Below are 21,406 nucleotides of genomic sequence, written 5' to 3'. Positions count from 1 at the left end.
ACTCCTTTCAGCTGGAATCGCTCACCTACTAAATCTACTGTGAAAATAACTGTTGAGAGTTTCTAGGATTTAGCGGAGTTAGAAAGATGGATGAAATCCGCGTTTTTGATGCCAGTGACTTGCGCGTGATTTCTTGATGTGAGAAGAATCATGGTTTGCTTCCTTTCAAAGCAAGACTATCTGTGCCAGACTTGAGTACCTCTGAAGGAAGGATTTTTACTAGCTCAAAAGGAAGGAACCGATCAGGATAATGAAATGGGAGCGTGCTGAAATCCCCATTCTCTGCCTGACAAATTCACCTTTAGAAGGACATAGTCTGATATATGAATTTACGCATGTCTTTGTGGAAAAGCAATACACATTAAACATGAAGTGAGCAGTGGCAGCTGGTTCTCTATGTAGTAAATAATATCCGGCTGTGCAATGTAATCTTGTAGTACAAAAATATTTTAACTGAGTATTTGTATGACAGTGGAAATGGGTATAGACTCTTGTCACTTTGTCAGGCTCTGTTGTTTGGTAACTAGAGCTGGAAGACTGATGTCTGTTCTGTTTGGTTGGTTGGTTTGTTTGGCCTAGCTGTCTGCTCTGCTGCTCTGTAACATTGCTGCGCTGTAGCCTTGCAAAAAATCTCAGTTCCCTTTCATTTATCTTCCTCTTCAAGTGGGAATGATAATATTTATGTACATTCCTTAAAAAACTGTTATAGGTTTTTGTTAAAATGTATAAAGTTGTGCTTGGCATTGTCTATTGAAAAGCAGAGGTTTACGCGAAGAACCCTGAGCAATAACGTTAAGCTGAGTCCTTGTTTATTTTAGCAGAAAAAAAATGTAAATTTTTCCCCCCCAAAAATACAAGTTTCTCTTCTGGCTGCCATTCTAGTATTTTTGAAGTGAGTTTTATAAATCAGAATTGTTATAATTAAACTGCTATCTAATCCTAGCCCAGTGGCTGCTTGTGTTATAGAACTAAGTGCTGCTGGGCGCAATTGACTCTGATGGTATTAACACAAATTTTCAAACATTATTAAAGATAGTGGGACTTCACAGAAGCAAATTGAGAGAACCTGAAATTGAACCAAAAAAATTCCCACTAGAGATAATTTCCCATAAGAAATAAAAAATCTGGAAAAGAAATACTTTGATGTTGCAGAATCACAGAATGGTTGAGGTTGGGAGGCACCTCTGGAGATCATCTGGTCCAACCCCGCTGCTCAAGCAGGGTCAGCATGAGCAGGTTACCATGTCCAGATGGGTTTTGACTATCTCAAAGGATGGAGACTCCACAACCTCCCTGGGCAGCCTGTTCCAATGTTCAGCCACCCTCACAGGGAAGAAGTGTTTTCTTATGTTCAGACGGGATTTCCTGTATTTCAATTTGTGTCCATTGTCTCTCGCCCTTTCACTAGGAACTAAGAGGGGTCTGGCTACATCTTCTTTATACCCTCCCATCAGATATTTATACGCATTGATAAGGTCTCCCATGAAGCCTTCTCTTCTCCAGGCTGAACAGGCCCAGCTCTCTCAGCTTCTTGTCATGTGAGGGATGCTCCAGTCCTTTAATCATCTTTGTGGCCCTTAGCTGGACTCGCTGCAGTAGCTCCCTGTCTCTCTTGTCCTGGGGAGCCCAGCACTGGACCCAGCACTGCAGACGTGGCCTCACCAGGACTGAGCAGAGGGGAAGGATCACCTCCTTCAACCTCCTGGCAATGTTATTCCCAATGCAGCCCAGAGGCTGTCGGCTTTCTTTGCCGCTAAGGCGCATTGCTGGGTCACGTTGCTAACAGTTATGAAAGTTTTCTCTTACTGTGGTAGGCTCAAGTGCATTTGCTGGCCTTTGTAAGATTTTCTAGCTTAAAAGGCTTTAGAATTGAAGTTTTCAGAGCACTCAGTGCGTTGTCATAATCACAAGCAGCCAAGTTTGAGCGAGTTACTTGAGAAGTTATTGCCCCTGTGCTGCAAGTTACTGGCTGAGATGGTAGAACTGATTGTGTGCGTTTCTCATTCACTGCAAAGCTGAGGAAAACGTGGTGGTTTAAACCTTGGACATGCCAACCATTCACCCTTATTCACCATGGGCTGAGCTTGCCAGGGCAGGCACAGCAGGAGAAGACTGGACTGCAGAGCAACTCAAAGCATCATCCATGTCCAGCGTGTGATCGTTTTGCCGTAGACATTCCATGACAGATGTCTTTCTCATCTGGTCTTAGAACCGAAGCAAGCTCCCTTGCGTGATAGATTCCACACCAGCTCTGCCTGCTCTGCTTCAGCACTTAGACTCAGGTGTCTGCTAACAGTTTTCTAGTTCATGGCATCCAGCGCAGTAGCAGTAGTGCCTTTGAGCAGTGTGCTCTTGACTCCCAGGAGATTGCTTGAGAGGTCGCGAAATACCTTTTGTGGAGGAAAGATGGTGCAGAGATGTTAGATTGCTCTGAATGAGGAATGAATGGGCCTGTATGGGTGGGGAAGCACCCGAAGGAATGGCAAAAGAAGGGATATAAAGATGGCATGTGTTGATAGCGCCTAGATTAGCGGGCCATCAAGGTGACAGTACATCTGGAGTCTCTCAGGACACCAAATTGGGGTGGGGAAGGGGAAACAACATTCTTTAAATAAAAAAAGTGTGTGTGTGGTGGGGGCAGAGTATAGCCGTTAGGAGATGATAGTGGGAAGATAACGAACAGGATTGGAGACAGTAGACGCCCAGGTGTAGAGACAAAAGAATCCTGATGACTCACTGGGATGGGATGGGATGGGATGGGAGGGGGGCGAAAGCTCACCCTGACGGCTCCTCGGGGCACCAAGGCACAGCCATCAATCCTGGGGTCTGCAAGTTAAGAGCAACTTGGGACACGTGATGATGACTAGAGCGCAAGGGTCTCTTTGCAAGAAGCTGATGTAACACGAGTAGCACTAGATGTTACGCAAGAGGAAGGTGTTATTTATTTAAACAAAAACAATTTCAAGCTCATCTCAAGGCTTTCACTCTCTTAAGCTCTCACTGACATGTACAAAGACGTGCGTCTGAGTGGCCTGACCAGAATAGCCCATGTGTGCCATGCAGGATGAGGGATGCCAGCTATGAGGTCCTCCTCACATTATCACCCATCAAGAGGAACCCAGGGGATGAACTGATTTTTTGGACAGGTCTCTCTACACCCTTTAGAAGACCGTGGTTATTATGGTGTGAGCTTTTCGCCGCAGAATCTTACTTAACCTTCGGTAAATCTTAGGCGAGGTTGCTACCCCTTGTCTTTTGTTTCTTCATTTGGGGTGTTTTTACAGCGGCAGTTTGTCTTCCTGCTGAGATAACAGGAAGAGGAGCGGCCCATGCTGTGTGCTGAAGCCTTGTGACCATGGCCGTATCAGCGCAGGGCCTTCTGCTGATAAATCAATCATCACCTGCACTGTGGCCTTACTGGAGCATGGGCTTTTCTGGCCCCCACGCAAACAAACATTCCCCAGTGTTTACCCGTTTGATGGCTGTTCATTGTGTACTGGGTTATCAACGTATGCCATTCTTGTAACCGTTTCTTTGTTGTTCTTTCTGGTGTTTCGTCAGGAAAACCTTTCCCGTCATGCTTCGTTCTTAAAATTTGTTATGAATATCCACGTTTTGTCCTCCCTGTGAGTGCAAGAAATCTGGGTGATGTCACTTTAATGCATGGGTCTGGTTGCCTAAATCCTGGACAGACCACCTGGACAGACACGGTTTGGCACTTCAGAGTTGCTCAGTGGTTATAAGAATGTTAATATGAATAAAACCACTTTCGTTTTAAAATGAAATCACCTTTCCTTCCTATACATTGAACTTTGCTACAGTGTTGCTGCATTAATTGCTATAATAATAAGCACAGGCTCAGAACAAGATGATCGTGTAATATTTTGGGAGACGTTTCTTAGTTTGCTTGCATTTTCCTTCTGAAGTAAAGTCCAAAGGCAGTATAAATGCAATAACTATCCTGTTTTCCTGCTCCCTTTCTTTGAGATCTGTGTGATTACTGCAGAAAAGACACAGCCCGGAGATCTGAGCCAATTTTGTTAGAACTACAAAGGAAGGGTGGAAGGAACAAATTCTTGCAGGTTAGGAGAAGAAAACCAAATCTGCTATGTGGATCAATGCTAGGACATCCAATAACATATGTAAAACCCCAGGATGAATGGACACCAAAAGGTCTGCAAGGTAATTTGGATTAGAGAGAGGGAAAATGGCTGTCAACTGTAATTTAATTTGGAAGGCTGATGATTGAATCTTTGCATTTGAAAATAACAGTAAGGCAGCATGTGGCCTCCTCAAGTGTCCTGATGAGGGATGCACAGGGGGCCTGATTTTTTCAGAGCTGAACCATTTTACATTTTCCACTGTTTATTTACAACCGGACAAGGTAGAAGGAGGAGATTGTGCCAGTGAATTTTTTTCTTTTTACAGAAAATAAAAACAAATCTATAACTTCAGCCCAAATTATGCCAGTTTTAGACCTGCTCTTGATTTTTCACGCTCACAGAAGTGGCCTGATACAAAAGCAGGTTTTCACCTCTCGCAGCATGCTCGAAAGAAGTTATCAAAGCAGACGCAAGCCCAGCCTCTGAGGGGCCAGCTATTTAGGCTAGGTCATGTATTAAGTTATGGTGTGGGTGTGTCGTGTGCGTTACTTAACGTGATCCTCAAAGTCAAGGACGGGGGAGATCTGAGTCCTTCAGAGGAGGTGGTGCCTACCATCCTAAGGACCTAGGAGGTGCAGGTGGACGCGGGGTAGCTCTGCATTCCTGGGGATGGTGATTTTTGCAGTTCTGCACTTTTCCTGCCTCCCAGAGCCTCCTCGGAGTTGAGCTGCCCTTGCAGCCGACGAGCGGCAGGGCCCGGCGCTGCTCACGTGTCCCTGCGCCGTGTGAGCTGCTTTGACTGGCTGTGAGCACCACGTGGCCTAAGAGCCACCAGCTGGCCGCTTCTGAAGTGTGACTTCTTTTGGCTGTCATAATTAACGTTTTTATTAATACCCTCATGTTCCGCTTGCAGCGGTTATGTCTCTAAGAAGTGGTGGAGCACGACTATGGGATTTTATTGCGTCGGTGCCAGAAGTCCCTCGCTCCAACCTCTTCTGTAAAGGCGTCACTTCTCGTTGATCCGTGTAGAACTCCTGTTACTGTTGGTCAGCCAGTTTCACACCGGTGGCACTTTCTTCTGATGAGATTTACTATTGCGTGTTTTTTTCAGACATGTCGCAATATTTGTTTTCCAAGCAAGCTTAAGAAATAGTCTTCCGTGTATTAAATCGTTGATATCCACTCTGCAAAACTATTTTTAATGTTGGTACAAAAAGAGGTAAGAACTGCTGTGCTGGTATTATCTACTTAGTCAATAATACTTGATGTGCGTGCGTGTGTGTATAGAGTCTGGTTTCTAGTTGATGCTATTTTGCAGCAGTAGATTAATCACATGATTTAGTGCTGGGAGAAGACATGCCCTGTAATCTATTTTCCTTTGGGCGTCCCTTAAAGGGACAATCTGTTTTCCATGCCGGAGAGCCTATCTGTGAAAAACTGTTTTTGTAACAGAAACGTGTACTGTCCCTTGATGGATATCCATTTGTCTGTGGATCTTATCGAAGAAATGCTTAGGCTAAGCCCAGTTTAGAGAAGAGTAGGTATTGGAATGGTTTACTGGTCATATTACTTGAAGAAAATAAATTTTGGGGTAAGAACAAATCTTGTCCTGATCTGTTAATGTGTGTGATCAAGGTCCTTGTACTAAAGCCATGTACAGAAATTAAGACGCTTGTGCCAATTTAGTTAAATGTTGCACCTACTTTAGAGGGTTTACAAGCTTATCTAACAATTTTTACCTTAGTGTTGCAGGTTAGACTTACTTTATTCTTAAAGGATAGACTAGACCTGGAATTTCAAGGCAATTCTAGTTTTGGAGATTTTTGATCTATAATTTCTAGAGCTTTTGCTCCTTCCTGAAGAGGTGATCAGTATCCTGCATTTCCCGTCTCAGGGAGCGCACACGTTTGGAGTGGGAGGGCAGCAGGAGGAGTAACAATTATCCACGCTTAGTCCGTGTTGCCAGCAAAGCGTAGATAGGTTTGCATATTTAATGATAGCAATTTTTAGCTTGTGTGCCTAAGGAGAAGTTGTTTGCCTGATTTACACATAAATTTTGTCGCGGTGGTTTGTCGAGTGCCGTGAGGATGTCACCCTTCCGTGGAGCACTGGATGATGATCATCCGTTAAGGTCTCCTGGATGTAACGCAGACGATGATGCTCTGTGAAGGTGAAACTTTGAGAAGTGCCCTTTATTAGAAAAACAACGGGGCTTTCATTTCGTGGTGCACGATCGTATTAGGCATGGGCATATGAAATTAGTTCGGTATTTGAAACATTCTAGTGTCAGAATCATTAAGATCTTGAAAGCATGTGTGTGTGTGTGTGTAAAGAAAAAAAAAAGTTAAATATTCATTTTCAGGCACCAGAAATAATGGTTACGAGTCTAATGTAAGAATTTTGTCTGATTTGAGTAATACTCTGGCATCTTGAAAGTGTTGCTGCAGAATCCTGACCTAAGTGTTTTTGAGTGACTTTTTTCAGGTAGAGTATGAATTTGAAGTACATAATTAAATCTGCTGTAGGTAAGCTAAAGTCCTGATCCTTGGCTTGTGTAACTCGAAAGAAAAATCACAGTGTTTTATTCAGTCCCCTGATTAGGGATGTGTCGTACTTAAAAGCTGGTTTGCCGAGGTCCCTCTGAATGGCAGCGCAACCCTTGGGTGTCTTGGGTGCTCCTCCAGTACGGCCACGTCCCCCAGGACACGTTCCTCTTCTGTGCGCGTTGGACCTCGGCGAGGAGACCCGGCAGGAACTGTTCAGGGTGAGGGTGTTTCTGCGATTGCTCTTTCAGCAAGTAACCGCTTTGCATTTAAACCAAACAGAAACCCCCAGCTCTAGCTGTCGTCCCAGCGACGGGGAGGCAGCAACGTCCCCTGCGGTGCTTCTGTGCACGACACCATGGCCATGCCAGTGCCTGAAAACCTGCTGAACGCAGGGTGGAGAAGGAGCCAGGCCACGGGTGAGGTGTGGACACCAAAGAGGACTGTGTTTCCATGTCTTGACGCACGTGCAGCTCGCTTGGATACCAGGCGAGCGAGGCTCAGAGCGTGGGTGGTTTCTGATTTAGGTAGCTGCTGCACGGAAGATCTCTTCTACCACTCTTGTTCTTTAGTGCGGGGACATAAGCCAAGGCGTGGAAAATCAATAGGTAAAGGTACAGCCACAAGGAAGTCTGCTTTACATTTATATGGTGTTCTGCTCCCAGTTTTTTACTGAGGTCTTACAGGTATATTTATAAATGGGTAAGGTTTTCTGCTGAAGGTGCTACTAAGTTAAGAAACTTGACAGTTCAGTGTAGTTTGGCCTGAGCATCTGGTCTTATATGGTCACTTAAAATGCCAGTGAATCAGTGGCAAAACAGCATTCTTATTTGTTGGTCTGCCTTGGTCTGGGGTCTTAGTAGACAAGAACATTCACTATATTTGTTCCTCTCTTCCCTTCTGCAGTGGCAACGTGTTTTCCTGTAGGAATACGCTTCTTGCAGGAGCAAAACCTGTGCCTGGAATAACTATATAAAGTACGGTTAGGTGTGTATTTGTGTAAGTAGTTTAGCTTAGGTTTTGTGGTTTGGTTTTGTGCGTGTGTGTGTTTTGGTTTGTTTTTAACCAATCCCTAGTGATTGAGGACTGGGCCTCCGTGTTAACATCTGGAAGCGTGCAGGATGTCAGCTGATACCAGCGTTTTCCTTACGGGAAGCTCTGTGCTTGTAGATGAGACAGATGCTGCTAGGGTACTGGTCTGGTAGGGCAAATCTGTCATTTCACAAGCAAACTGATTGAGTGGATTTTTAAATAAGGTAGGTAAAATATATTCTGCCAGCACCTCTATTCAGTAGACTTTCTTCCTTCTTTTGTAGGGATGGTATGGGATGTGCTAAAATAAAACTTAAATAGTTTTAAAGAATTTATGTGAACTTAGTGTTCAAAAATCTTTCAGATTGATAGTGGGTCTAACTAATTGCTAATTGTGTGCAGACTTAACAGGTAGGTGAGTAAATTCAAATAGTTGAATTATCATTTTTGGATGGTAAGGTGGGTGAGTGTATTTTCACAAAGGCAGAGACAGCATGTATAGCAGCAGAAGAAAATCCATCTGCTTTTTCCATAAATAAGCTTGTTTTGTGTTGAATGTACTGTATCATCTTAGGGATCATCTTAGAGTGGGATTTGAGCTCTTAAGTAATTTGGATTTTCCTGCTGCAGTTCTTAGACGTTCAGTCTGAATTATTCTTGTTTTTTGAATGAGACCTTTTGAATGAGGACTGGACCAAAAGCTGTAAAACTCATTTCAGCCTGATCCCTGAGCAGTTACCACTGGATAATTCTGACGTCGTATCTGTGAATCAAAAGGGTTTTTCTTAATGCATGCCATGAAAAAGGCCTTACATTTGGGGGCTGTTTTTAACGCGTGTCGTCTGTGCTTGTGTAGCACCTCGCCTTGTCAGCTTGCAGAGCTGTCACGGTGAGCGGCACCTGGACGTGCCGCGGTGCCGTAGGAGGAGGGGGCGAGCTGAGTTTGGTGCTTAGATGAACTCGGGCAGGCAGAAAAATTTTAAGTGTTGGTTTTGCAATGTAGAAAAATACGTAAAAACAAAACAATCTATTTCATAATCAGGAAGAAGGCTAACTCTTCTTAGCTGGCATATTTATATAAACAACATACAACTCTTACTCCCCAAACGTCCTACTGAGATGCTGTGCCAATACTAACAACATCCCAGTGAGAAGTGAAGCTCATGAAATAGGAGACAAAGCATAACCCTACGGTCTTCCCGTTTTCCTCCCTCCCAGGAGAACGTTGATAGACACCGCACTGAGGAGACAAGTCCCTGACCCTGGATGGAGAATGCCCCAGCTCTGATACCTGCAAACTGAGCCCTTCCTTTCCTTACAGAACAGGAGGTCGGTGGAGGTGGAAATGCTGAAGAACTTGAAGAAGAATAGCCTTGATTAGGCCATGACCAATCCTTTCTTGTTCAAATTAGAAATTTCATAGGAATCTGGCAATTACGCTTCATTCTACCATGAATGAAAACACTGGGATACTTTCTCAAGTGTTCAGTAAGCGCTCTTTCAAATGTAAGATGCTTAGAGAGAAAACAAGCTGGAATTTCTTTTGGTGCAGGCTGCCTAATGTTAGTGTTTTCTCCCTAAGCAGAGTTCTGCCGCATTGATAAGCCCTTGTGTCATGATGAAGATGAGCAGCTCAGCTTTGAAGCTGTCCGCAACATACACAAGCAGATGGACGATGATGCCAATGGCAATGTGGATGTGGAAGAGAGTGATGAGGTTAGTGTATAACGACTTTTCTGTTCTTCTCTCACACAGTATTCTGCCTCTGGAGAGGGCCTAGGAGGACTGTTGCGATACGGGTAATGGTAGTGTGACGGTGGAGCCTGAAATTCAGCTGTTGAGAGGCTTTTTTTTGGTTGCCTTTCTCTTTATCTAGCAAAGAAAGCAATGTTCTGTCTTGGTCCAGGTTTAGTGCGTGTGATTTTTTTCCTCTGTGTTGGGTTTCTATCCACTTAATCTTTTTTACACATAAACTATTATCAATTTTAACACTGAAAGACACCAGCAGATCTGTTTACGTGAGTGATTGTTATTATCACTTCATTCCTTTCTTTTTTAATCCTGGAGCTGGGAAGCACATCTGACTCTGGTCAAGCCTCCCTTTGTAATATTGTTGAGCAAATTTACTGGCTGTTGTCCCTTCACATTATAGTATTTATTGCATTCTTTGACCAACCCAGCTGGAAAAGCTACAATACGTTTTTGCATACTGCAGAAAAAGGAATGAATCTGTGTTGTCTTGACCTTTGAGATTTTAGCTGATAACTTCATTAAAGAGAAATAAAATTCTTGACAAAGGAAATTGTTTTCTTTCATAAGGTTCAATAGAAATAGTGACTAATATAAAAGAGAAAGCTATTTAGTATTTTTAATGTAGCCTCAATTGCATTTGATACTCATTTGCCAGGCTCTCTTCAGGGTAGGGAGTTCTGTCTTGTAATAAGATTGGACTCTAAGAAAAGCAAAGTATTGGAAGTGAAAACAAAGCAGACTGGTGGAATGATCTGCTGACTGTCAAAAGATCTCAGTTTTCCTGATTCCTCAATGCATAGCAAAAACACTGGCAAGATACGGGTATGTTGGATATGTTGTCCTAGCCTTTCCACTGGACTCAGGTGGACAATGTACGTCTCTGGAGCTACATGCGTTTCCTCAATGGTTGAAGCGTAGCTCTTGTGCCAAATCCATGTCATACGACGAGAGGCTGGACCGTGCTAGGAGCAAGGGCTGCTGAATAACCCAAATTCTCGGCTGTGGAAGGAAGCGAACCAGGAGCTGCTGGGACGGCGCCTCCTGGTTTTCGTGCTAGCCAGTGTGTGCCCATTCAGCAGACGAATGGTGAGGCTGTGTCAGCCGTTGCGGTGTTGCTCTCCTAAGTGCTGGAAATACGCGCTGTGTGTCTTACGGCATTTGACTGAATGAAAACTTAGATGCATGTTGTGTAGACTCGGGAAAAATGGCCAGTGGTGGAACCTGATATAATGTGTTTGTGTGTTTGTGTTTGTGTGTTTGTTCTTAAAAATTTACGAAAATGTGACCTGCTGTTTCTGGACCAACAGGCTTGATTTATTTTTTTTTCCCCTCTCTTTCTGATGTGTGTGGCAAAATTATGACACATTTAAAATACTAGCACCTACATAGTGCTGTCTGTTGAAAACTGTACAGTCACAAATCCTTCACAAACCCTTCTCTAGCCTGCGTTATTCCCAGCTTTCACATAAAGAGACTGAAGTCCAGGGAGGTTAAATCTCCTGCCTAAAGGAATGCAGCAGTTCAATTTATTGGACCAATCTAATCACGACAAGGCCCCTTTTGGTTTGGGGAAGGTTTCTGTCTCCGGAGAGACGGCACAGTAACCTAAAGCACAGAACAATGTTAATGAGGAGCCATCGATGTGCTCCTTGCTGGCTGGATTCACTTGCCTGTTCTCTTGTTGCAGTGCCCTTCCCACTCTCTAAATTCTGCTTAATAGAGTAGTCAAAACAAATAAAAAGCCTCTAATCGCATTTCCTAAAATCCAGTGTTTTCCCTTTTGCCCAATCTTTGCTTGGCGTTGCTTTGCAACTTTAACTCTGCCTCTGCCTCTGACTCCCAGAGTAGCCTCAGGCAGACGGATTCACTTGATGCATCCGGCTCACCTGTTATTAAATTGAGGATGAGCCTCATGTTGCTAGGGTTGAGCATTAACTAGCAATTTTTATGCCACTTAGAGCAAATCCCGCCCTCTGTGAAGGCTAGTTGATAGCTTATTCTATATATGCTGACAATATTATCACGTTCAAAGACTTGGTTTTTTGGTTTTATTGTCAGTTCATTTCACTGTGTAGCTATTACCTCTGTACGAGTAATAATCTTTTTTTCTGGAAGACTTCAAAATCACTGGCTTCGGTAATTACTAGTCTGTCTTGAAAACACTTGCAATTATTTTTCTGTCCGGCCAGACAACTCTCCAAGGCCTTTGCGTCATTTGTCTTGGTTACAGGAACCCTCTTCCAGTTTTATGTGTGTGTCTTATCCCTTCCTGTTCATTAGAAATACAGGCGCTAGAACTGTATTGTTCTGCTTGTCGATCAGATTGTTATATTTTCCTGCTAGGAACTCTGGCGTTGGCTCCCCCTTTACCGAATCTGGATGTTTGAGTAGGCGTCTTCTCATCAGAGTCTCCCATTGCCTAAGAACTGCGACCGCTCGCTCTTTGCATTGCACTTCCTCGGTGCGAACCCCCCTATTTCTCTTTGTGTGTATTCCTTCATCCTGCTCTTCAAAATGGAATTGGTCACAGTATTGATCTCCGGCTCCCTTCTTGAGATCCAGGTCGCCTCGGTGCTGGCTAAGATCCCTCCTGAAGCTAAGCCTGGATGGAAGCTTGGGTGTTGTGCCTGCGCGCCCTTCCTGGAGTTGTCCCAGCTCCCTGCCCTTTTCCCTCTCCCAGCATCTTTCTCTTCACCCCTTCTTTCAAGTTTAATATTCTTTGCTGAGCTGCTTGGAATAAGAAGCGTCTCTGAATGGTGTTTAGGGGAGTTTTGCAGTTGTTACAAGCTTCCTAGCAAAAAAGTGGTTGTGGCTGTTAGAAAGACGGGGGGAAGCTGATGCTTCTGATGTTTAATGAGAAATCTTTCTTCCATTACTTAGGCTGTTAACGGTTGGGTATAGGTAATTTGAAGAAGTAGGTAAACGTGGGATTTTTCATATGAAATAGTAAAAGTTTGTTTTGGCTAATTGAACTGGCCAGCGGTAATTGGTTTCCTACGTAGAGTTTACCTGGATTAAAATGCTTTTGAAAGGATATGATACATAATAGCATCCTCTGGAAAAAACAGGCTTCTTGCTCCAGTTATCCGTCCAGTTCAGCTCCTGGGCATCATGGGCTCGGTGGCTCTGCCCTGAGAAGTGTTTTTGCCGTCACGCGAGACTCGGAAGCTAGCAGAGGCCTCGAGTTCGCTCCCGGTGCAAGGCCTGGCTGCACGTTCCTTTCTGCTGTGACAACTGTTGGACCTGAGCCTAGATCCTCTCCTCAGGCAGCCTGTACCAAGGGCTGCTAATAATACTGCTGGTTTGCTTGTCCGGCTCTTCGGGTCTCTGTCCCTGCCCATTGCCTCGGATACAGGGAGTCGCGGGCCGCCGACCTTTCCTACGTCGGGAAAACAATGCTCGGGGACAGGAAGAAAACCTTGGGTTTGGCAAAGCACAGCCCTGCTGTGGCAAAGATTTCGAACGGTTTTATCGCTTCTTCTGCAGTCTGTAGCTGGGTTTTGTTTCTGGGTTGGCCCTTGGCCATGCCGGAGTGTTTGATACAGAATTCAGCGAGCTCTGATGTGCCTGTGTAGTGCTTCGTGCTCCCTCTTTTGCTCACCGTTTGAACACCAAAGCAGTTTTTTACCAGAGTAAGAAAAGTCAGGGTGAATCCCAGGAACCCATCCCTGAAAGTGTCCCATCCCAAACTTGCAAAGTTTTGCCTCAAACATTTTAAGTAGGTATAACCTGCTAAAGTAGGGAGCAAGAGTGCTATCTGTCACGGCAAGCTCTTTCCATCGAAGCCAACCGTTGAAGGGAACCCGGAAAGAAGCAGGACCCTCCGCGGTGCGAGGAGCGGAGATGTGACCCCTGGCGCTGCAGTTGCCGGTGAGTCATCAGACAAATGCATCCGGCGACAGCTGTAAGGGCGCAACGGCTGGGTGGGAAGCGGAGCGGCCACCGAGCGGGGATCGAGCCTGCGGGTGCAAAAGGTGGAGTAATTCCTGAGTGCCGCCTCCGATGGAAGCGGAAACTGCTGCAGCACCGTTGCTCTGGGCTTGCCGGAAGCAGCTGAGATCCAGTAAGCAATCATGAAATTTGTATCGATTCGTATGAACTGAGTTCAAACTCAGTTCCTAGCAAGACCGTGCTATGTCATTCGTAAAGGAAAGTAATAAAATCTCCAGAGTTATTGTATTTGTTCTTTTCTTCCTGTTAGCCTACTGCTTTTTAGAAATGACTCATGACCGTCTTAGGGTTAAAACATAAATTAAAACATAAAACATAATATGAATCACAGTTCCCAACATAACATAGTCAACGTTTTAAATACGTATCTTTTCTGAGAATTGAGGATGTTTTTTCTTTGATTTTCTTTTAGACTTGACAAGCAAACTGCATTTTGTGTGCAAATACCGCTTTATCGAAAATAGTTGTCTGCGTGTTTAGGTCTCTACAACTGACAGCAAAATGGTTTTATCTGTTTTATATATGGAAAAATGAAGTTTTAGAGTGACCCCAAGTTACACAATACAGTTGCAAGGTTCTGCCTCTGCTAAGCTTGAAACTTGTATTAATGCGTTAATGTTTCATGGAATTCAGCTGCTTTCAGTGAAGGCTCTGAAGCCTTTGGAGAACGTGCTTTGGGGGTATTCCTTGGCCAGCCAGCTACTGCCCGTTGCGTTCCCTCCCCCCGGCCCCTGCGTAATACACTGCAATCGTGTTTTAACTCTCTGTCTTTGGTTGTGGGACAGCTGCTGTAGATGTTATTTGGAAGAATGTAAGAGGCTCAAATTTAAGCCTTTTATGGCTCTTATGTTTAATCTTCACATCACACTTGTTTCCTCAGCATATGCAGTGCCCTTATCTCAGGAGTCAGAGTACAGAATGCCGTGGCATACTCCCTTTCCATAACCTTTTGTAGAAAATGATGTGGGAAATGCAAGGAAAGCGTGGGTTATGATAAATCAGTGATATTTCCCTGTCAGCATAGACCTTATGAGCGAAGGCTTTGCAGGGATAGATACATGACTTTGCAAGCCGAAAGGATCCCCTCTGCCAGAGAACCGAAACAGCAGCCCTAGAGCTAAGGGGCTGCTGGTGCCCACCAAGGGATGGGAAAGCTAGCTGCAGCTTACGTAGACAAGGCGATTCTGATGGAGGCTAGGAGAAGTTCTCTAGGCTCCTTTGGACCACAGTAGTGTAGGATAATTCAGGTTGGAAGGGACCTCGGGAGGTCTCCGTTCAGAGGATGCTAATATCAAAGTAGAATGTATTGTAATGCCATACCACAAGTAGTTATTTTGGGTAGTCTACCTTTAGATTAGGTTGATATACTTGAGATGTATCTCCTTCATAAGTAAATTTGAGACAGAGTTCTGCAATGAAATGATCTAATGTCTTTATTATAGGCTGGAACGTGTTGGTATCTGATCAGTCTTCGCACAGATGGGTTGAGTTTAGTTGAATGAGTTGCTTGGTAAGCCCCATGTTTCCACTATTTGTCTTTCTATTGATCTTAGATTAATTCCAATAATAATAATAATCCTTCCCTGTTGAGGGTAAGGTTGAGGTAATTTTGAAGGTTGGTTTTAGTCGCCTCTTCTCCAGAAGCATTTGTACGCTTTGGCAGAGACTGTGAAGGTCTCACAAACCTTCGATCATAGAAGTCCTTGCTTAAACACCCATGCACACACTGCTCGTTTGTGCTTGTGGTGAGTCCACAGCTAGAACGTGCGAAGAGCAGAAGGGACGCTTGACGTAGCCTGCATGCTTCATTGCAAAAGACCAAGCTTTTTGCTTGGTTAAAAGTTGTTTCCCTGTTCAGCTGAGAACTTTGTATCTGCATTTATTATTTTGGCCTTTTCTCTTGGGGAAAGGTGGTGAGCACACGTTTTGTTTGGATTAAAAGACCTGACTAGAGAGAGAGAGACATATAATAACTATATTTTTTTAACATTTTAATTATATGTAAGGTAGGTGAAAATGTGTCCAACAACTTTATACTGTCCTCAAATCATCATTGCATTTTTTCCTTTCTGGAAGTGAATTTTCAGTAAAGTTTAAGATGGCATCAGTGACCTCAATTAAAGTGAAAGAACTCTATCTCTCATGGGGAAATCTTCTAATTAGCGATCTATTTCTGATCTTCATATTCACTTAAAAGGTAGCTCCAGCTGTTTAGGGGCAACTCTGTTTTAGGATTAAATTGACAAATTTCGGTCTCTGAGATGCTTTTAGCCTGGTTTCGTAAGGAAACAAGGTTTATGTTATTGCTCATCTTCTCTAACTTTTGACCCCATTGCCTTGTTTAGCCACATTAGTGACTTGCGAATAAGAAGTTTCCTGCAGCTCTCATGAAAATCGGTGGCTCAGAAAAGACATTAAAATCAGTGTACTCACTGAAGGAAGTGATCTAGTCTGAGCTCTGCAGTTACTTAGTCTTTTTTGGCTGTTTACCGCTTACATACTAATGAGTCAGTGCACACATGTCACCTCTTGCCCATATGGTAGTTGATATTAAAGAAAGATGATGATATTTGGGGAGGAGAAAATTCAGGTATGTGGGAGGGATCTAAAGGCTCTGTGGGGAAATTTAGAGAACGTGCGTGTAGCTGGAGCTACTGCAGATTAAAAGGCAGAGAAATCTCCAGAAAATCATGCTTTGGAGGTTTTGCTTGCTCGTGGAACTGCTCATTTTTGAGTATGCTCGCAGCCATTGAGACACCTGGTGTGTATTAAGCAAAGAATACGTGCGACCCCAAATCCTTACCCCTGTTAGAGTGGAGAAGAATATCCTGGTCGCGGTATTTGGCAGTTGGGAGAAATTCTCTCATTTAGAGGTAAATGTGGGTCCCCGTGTTCAGTGGGGCTCTACAATCCTGAGATGGTTCTGTAATGGTTTCTTCTGGAGGTGCTGCATCCTGGTGCTCCAGAGTGTGCAGCGTCTCCGGTGCTTACTGCCGCGAAGGACACCTGAAGGACTGGGCCCAGCGTGGACGGCGGGTGACAGCGGCTCTGCGACCGCAGCCAGCCGGAGGCAATACTGCTGGCAGCGGCCACGCGAGCAGAGGCTGCGTGCTCTGCGCGGCGGGGAGAAGAAGAAGCGACCGAGGTGAAGATCCGGCAGAGATGTCTACGGCGCGTTAAAAGAACGGATACGCGAAATAGCGAATGAGGATTTAGCGTCCCTTAATTTCATTTGTATTGCCCATCGTTTTGACTCACCAGGTGGCGTTTAAAATAAGCAAGAGAAAATATTTTCCGCGTAAAATGCAACTAACTTTGTGTAACGGGCCGTTGCGGAGGTCAAAACTGCGAATGACTTCAGCAGTGATGAGATGCATCCCCCCATTACTGCAATCCCTCTGACTGTCTGTACAGAGACCTGTTTGGTCCCAAGCGTAAATGCCTCTTCAGGGTAGAGGAGCTAATGAACTATTTGTTCGTTATCTCCTGCTTTTTTTAAAATTTTTTTTTCCCCATACACCTGTTTAAGAGGTTCTTAAGCAAGTGGGGAATTCTTGAAGGATGTGCAACAGCTGGTTTCTGTGCGAGTCTTGGATAATGTTATATAATTGTTATATAGAGGAATCGGGTAAATTATAAAAGAAATCTTAACAATGAACAGTAATTACTGACTGATTCTTCCTGACATATACAAAATGTATGTGGTCAGTACTGCAATCTGTGTACGTGAAACCCCTGTGGAGTCCCTCCCCTGGAAAAAGCAAATTAGAGCTGTTCAATTTAAAATCGGGAAATTGTTTGTGCAATAGATTGTAACAAATACGGGGTGTGAAAAATGGCTTGATAGCCACCGATGGGACTTTAATGTATTAGAATTCATTGAGTGCTGGTGGGTGGCTGAAGAAGTCTCGCCCAGCAGTGCGCACGTCCGATGTTCATGGCCGTGAAGACGGCGTGTCCGCAGTTGCCATACCCACCTCAGCTGGAAATATCTTCCCATTTTCTAATGTAAAGCACAGGGTCACGGAAAGGAGAGCTGAAAAGCACCATGGGCCACCAGCAGCCCTTTGGAGATCCTCATCCCTAGGTGGGATCAGCTTTCCGTGAACCATTCTGGGCAGAACTTGGCTAACGTGCCGTATTCCTACTTCTCTTTTCCCGGTGTTTTCCACCGAAGACAGTAGAGGGAAAAGCTGCTTTCAGCGTGTCGCTGAACTTCCACGTCCGCAGCGCAGCTCCTGCCAAAGGAACCGGCAGCCTGGCCCGGCGTCCCGCTTTCTGCCGGCGTGCAGAGCTGCTCCCGTGCCGGACGGCACCGTCCGCTTCGGAGAGTCCTTGGGAGTTTGTTTTGGTGACGGTGCGTGGAAGGAAAGCTGGAGGAGATCACTTTTCCTTTCTGTGCTCGCCGAGCTAAATATACAGAGCGACAGCTGAGGCCTTGCATCCCCGGGGGAGTTCACAGCCGCTCCGGCAGCGCCGCGTGTCGCACCAGATGACATTGCCGCATTCCCCTGTAGGTCACCCCTTAACGGAGCGCGAGGTGGCAGCCGGGCTGCTCCTGCCTTGCTCCCGGCCCCGTCTCTGCCCCCTCTGCAGGGGCGGCGCGGCCAAGCGAGGGGTCCGCACCGGGCTAGGTGTGTGTCCGCGCTGGAGCTAGCTGAAGGGAGTAGTAGATGTCACACGATGGCTTGGGTTTACCTTCTCATTTTCAGGCTTTCTACCTTCAAAATCTGAAGGTAACTCAAATGAGGTTCTTCAGCAGCAGCTCAGGAGAGCAGTTCGGTGTGAAGAACGTGGTTTTAGAGGTGCATTGCAGCGTGGCGAAGTACTCTGGATATTCAGAGTTTTTTAGAGGACCAGGGGAAGGTAAAGGTTTTTAAGCCGAGGCGAAGTCAGGAATGTCAGCGCGGTTTGTTTGCAAGATGAGGAAAGGCTAGAAAGCGAGAGAGCAGGTAGGGGAAAGGCTCAAGCCAGAAGTAACTACAGAGGACTTTGGTGGTGGTCTGAGCAGGTTTGCAAAGAATCTGGAAAGTTACGGTTTTCACGGATATTTGTAATACCGTATCTAATATTAAAATGGTATCTTTTATTTATGAATGACTTTTTTATATAATTCTGTTACATTCTTCAACTTAAAAGACTTGTAGTAAAGAATTCCACATGTTAATCGTTTATTAGATGAATACATAATATTTCCCCCAAAAGAGTGATTTAAATATAAATTTATCTTTCAAGTTTGTTCAGTATTTTAGGAAAAGGTAAGCTGAGTGAGCCTTTCTTTTCTTCTATTTGATTTTCACATGCTTTGCTTTCCTCGCATCTCATGGAGTCCTTCTGTGTACGGTGTAGCCTCAAACCTTGTTGGTGCCTCTCGCTCTCCCTCTTGCTCTCCCTTGAATTCGGTTCATGCATCTGATAATTTCCTTCACTTTTCTTTGAGGTCTTCTGTTTCTGACCTGTCTTTTCCCGAGATTGGAGGGAGATAGGAACAAAACAGAACGCTTTATTATGACAGATGTGTTCCCTGAATGAATTGTGAATTTTATCTGCGGACGTTAGCGACAATAATGTTTTTTTTCGTGGCTCATAGCTTAGAGAGCTAGCTGTGATATCAAGACGAAAGTCAAGTAGTACCTCTCTGCGTAGTACTTACGTGACTGTTGTGGGAATGCTGACACCTCTTCTTATAATGACAGTTGGAAAAGGACTCTGAAAAAATGATCAGAAAAGAACGGGAAGAATGGTTTGAGGTTGGGAAAATGTTTTTTTTAAATGAGGGACTTCAGAACATAAGGAAAAACTTTTTTACTGGGAGGGTGACTGAGCGTCGGGACAGGTTGCCCAGAGAGGTTGTGGAGTCTCCATCCTTGGAGAAGCCACCTGGACATGGTCCTGGGCAACGTGCTGCAGGTGACCCTGCTTGAGCAGGGGGGTTGGAAGAGATGATCTCCAGAGGTCCCTGCCAACCTCAAGCCTTCTGTGGTTCTGTGAAGTACATAAGGTGACTTATTGTCAGTGTGGCCCAGGGAGGAAATCTTTGCTGGCAGACGGCTACTTAACCTAGGAAAAAGAAGATAGAATGAAATTTTAAAGCTGGAAGCAGAGATAAACACATTCAAACTAGAAATAAGCTTCTGGTTTGAACAGCTGATATTATTTGTTGGAACAACTCACCTAGAGAGGTGGTGTAATTTTAATCACTTAGAGTTCTGAATAAAGACCAGATGTTTGAGAGATGCTTCGTCTCAGACTATTACTAGGACTTTACCACAGAACTTTAATATTACAGCCACAGGTCTTTAAATAATAAGAAAGACAGGTGAAAGATTTTTAATGTTCCTCCTCTCTCTAAAAGCTGAATCAAAAGAATAATCCCACTGTTTATTCTTCTCCTAGTTCTTGAGGGAGGACTTGAACTATCATGACCCAACAGTCAAGCACAGCACCTTCCATGGCGAAGACAAACTCATTAGTGTGGAAGATCTTTGGAAGGCCTGGAAGACATCTGAAGGTAAACCAAACCAAACCAAAAAACAAGCAAGCAAAACAAACTCTCTCCCCTGCTTGCTCCCCCACCCTGCATATTTGTACACATACACATACGCATACACACACACCCCTTGCTATAAAAGTGATAAACAATTTGAATTCCACACGACCTTGACAGCAATGTGTGTACACATCCCAGGAAAAACATTCCTACTCTGCCTTTACTGCCGTCTACAAGTATTTCTTCCAACTTCCTTTTTCCGTGCCTTCCAGATTTTGTTGCTCTTGTTACTCTTTCCAACTGCTAATTCTGACACCTAAATACGACTATAAAATAAAACTGTTGTCATAGCTGAAAATGTTCGCTGCTGTGCTCCTGCAAATGTGTGTTGAAACAAAGCCACCATGGTGTCCTATTCCAGGTTCTCCTTTAAATCTCCAGTGTCACCTGATGTTTTTATGGGGTAATAGCATCCTAAATATTAGAGCTGCATGGGAGTTTTCCTACAGGCCATGTTTCCATTAGAAGATGACAATTTTCTGAACCTCAGGTATTCCTTAATCTAGTGAAGAGAAGGCAGATCAAGTCCTAAAACTAAAAGTGGAGATAAACACATTCAATGAAGAAATAAACTGCAAGTTTTTAAGGAATGGTATTATTCTTTAGAGCAACTCACCTAGGGAGGTGGTGGAAGTTTAGTCACTTATAGTCTTGAAACTTCCTGAAACTTCTAAATCTTTAAAGAAGCTTGTAAGTACCCCAATGCTTCCATGGCTGCTCTGCGTGTGGGGTGCCCCACGCTTTGCGTTTTATAGCACTGGCTGTTCCCAGGCATCAGGAGAGTGCCAGAAGTGGTCAGGGAAAGGCCTGATGTCTTTTTTTTTTTTCCTGAATAGAATTTAGAAATTTTGTATTTTGAGAGATCTTGAAACTGATGTTTCTTTCTTCTTTCTATTTTAGAAACTTTGCTCTCAAATGTTGGGCTTCATACAGAATGATATTCTAAGTTAAGACCACTAGTAATAACCAGGAAAATCTTCAATGCCTTGAAAATAAAAGTTTGGGGGAGAGTCTAGAAGGAGTAGAAGTACACTTTTGCAAAGCTTGGGTGCAGTTACTGTGTTGACTGAAGGATGTGTTGGTGTTTTGAACCAGATCATTTGGCCTTTTGATATATTGGGGTCAGTTTTGTGATCTGTGACGTACACTGTTTCTGCCAATGCCTGGACTTTACACCTCCTTTTGTGCTTTTCCTTTTCTCTTCATTATGCTTCTTATCCTGTTGCTCTCAAGACCTGGAACATTTTCCTTTTCAGAAAATTTTTAGTTGCCGTTGTTCTCTTTACTTCTGGTCTTTTCCCTTCCCTCTGTCCTCCAAAATAAGATAATCTTATCGACACACATTGCTTGAAAAATTGGATTCTAGTCTTCTGATCACTTCATCCACTCAAAAGCTTTCCATTTCTCAAGTATGTCCTGTTTCTTTTGTATTTGATTTGTCTGACTTAGACTTTGAATTATTCGAGGGTAGGATG

The 21,406-nt window shown here is 44.1% G+C and overlaps 1 protein-coding gene across 9 annotated transcripts in view; it reads left to right on the top strand.

Moving 5' to 3' along the window:
- Window positions 1-21,406, top strand: part of STIM1 (stromal interaction molecule 1) — a 109,958-nt gene that overhangs the window by 37,156 nt on the left and 51,396 nt on the right. For 6 of the 9 annotated variants that reach the window (XM_067304342.1, XM_067304134.1, XM_067304265.1 and 3 more), the window contains exons 3-4: window positions 9,261-9,394; window positions 19,778-19,892. In XM_067304342.1, the coding sequence (XP_067160443.1) occupies window positions 9,261-9,394; window positions 19,778-19,892 (249 nt within the window). The remainder of the gene's footprint in view (window positions 1-9,260; window positions 9,395-19,777; window positions 19,893-21,406) is intronic. The other 3 variants (XM_067304406.1, XM_067304071.1, XM_067304191.1) reach the window with 2 other exon arrangements.

This window comes from Apteryx mantelli, chromosome 1 (assembly GCF_036417845.1).
Source record: "Apteryx mantelli isolate bAptMan1 chromosome 1, bAptMan1.hap1, whole genome shotgun sequence".
Taxonomy (NCBI): domain Eukaryota; kingdom Metazoa; phylum Chordata; class Aves; order Apterygiformes; family Apterygidae; genus Apteryx; species Apteryx mantelli.
The sequence above is the reverse complement of the archived record's forward strand: the minus strand, read 5'-3'. Positions and strand labels throughout refer to the sequence as shown.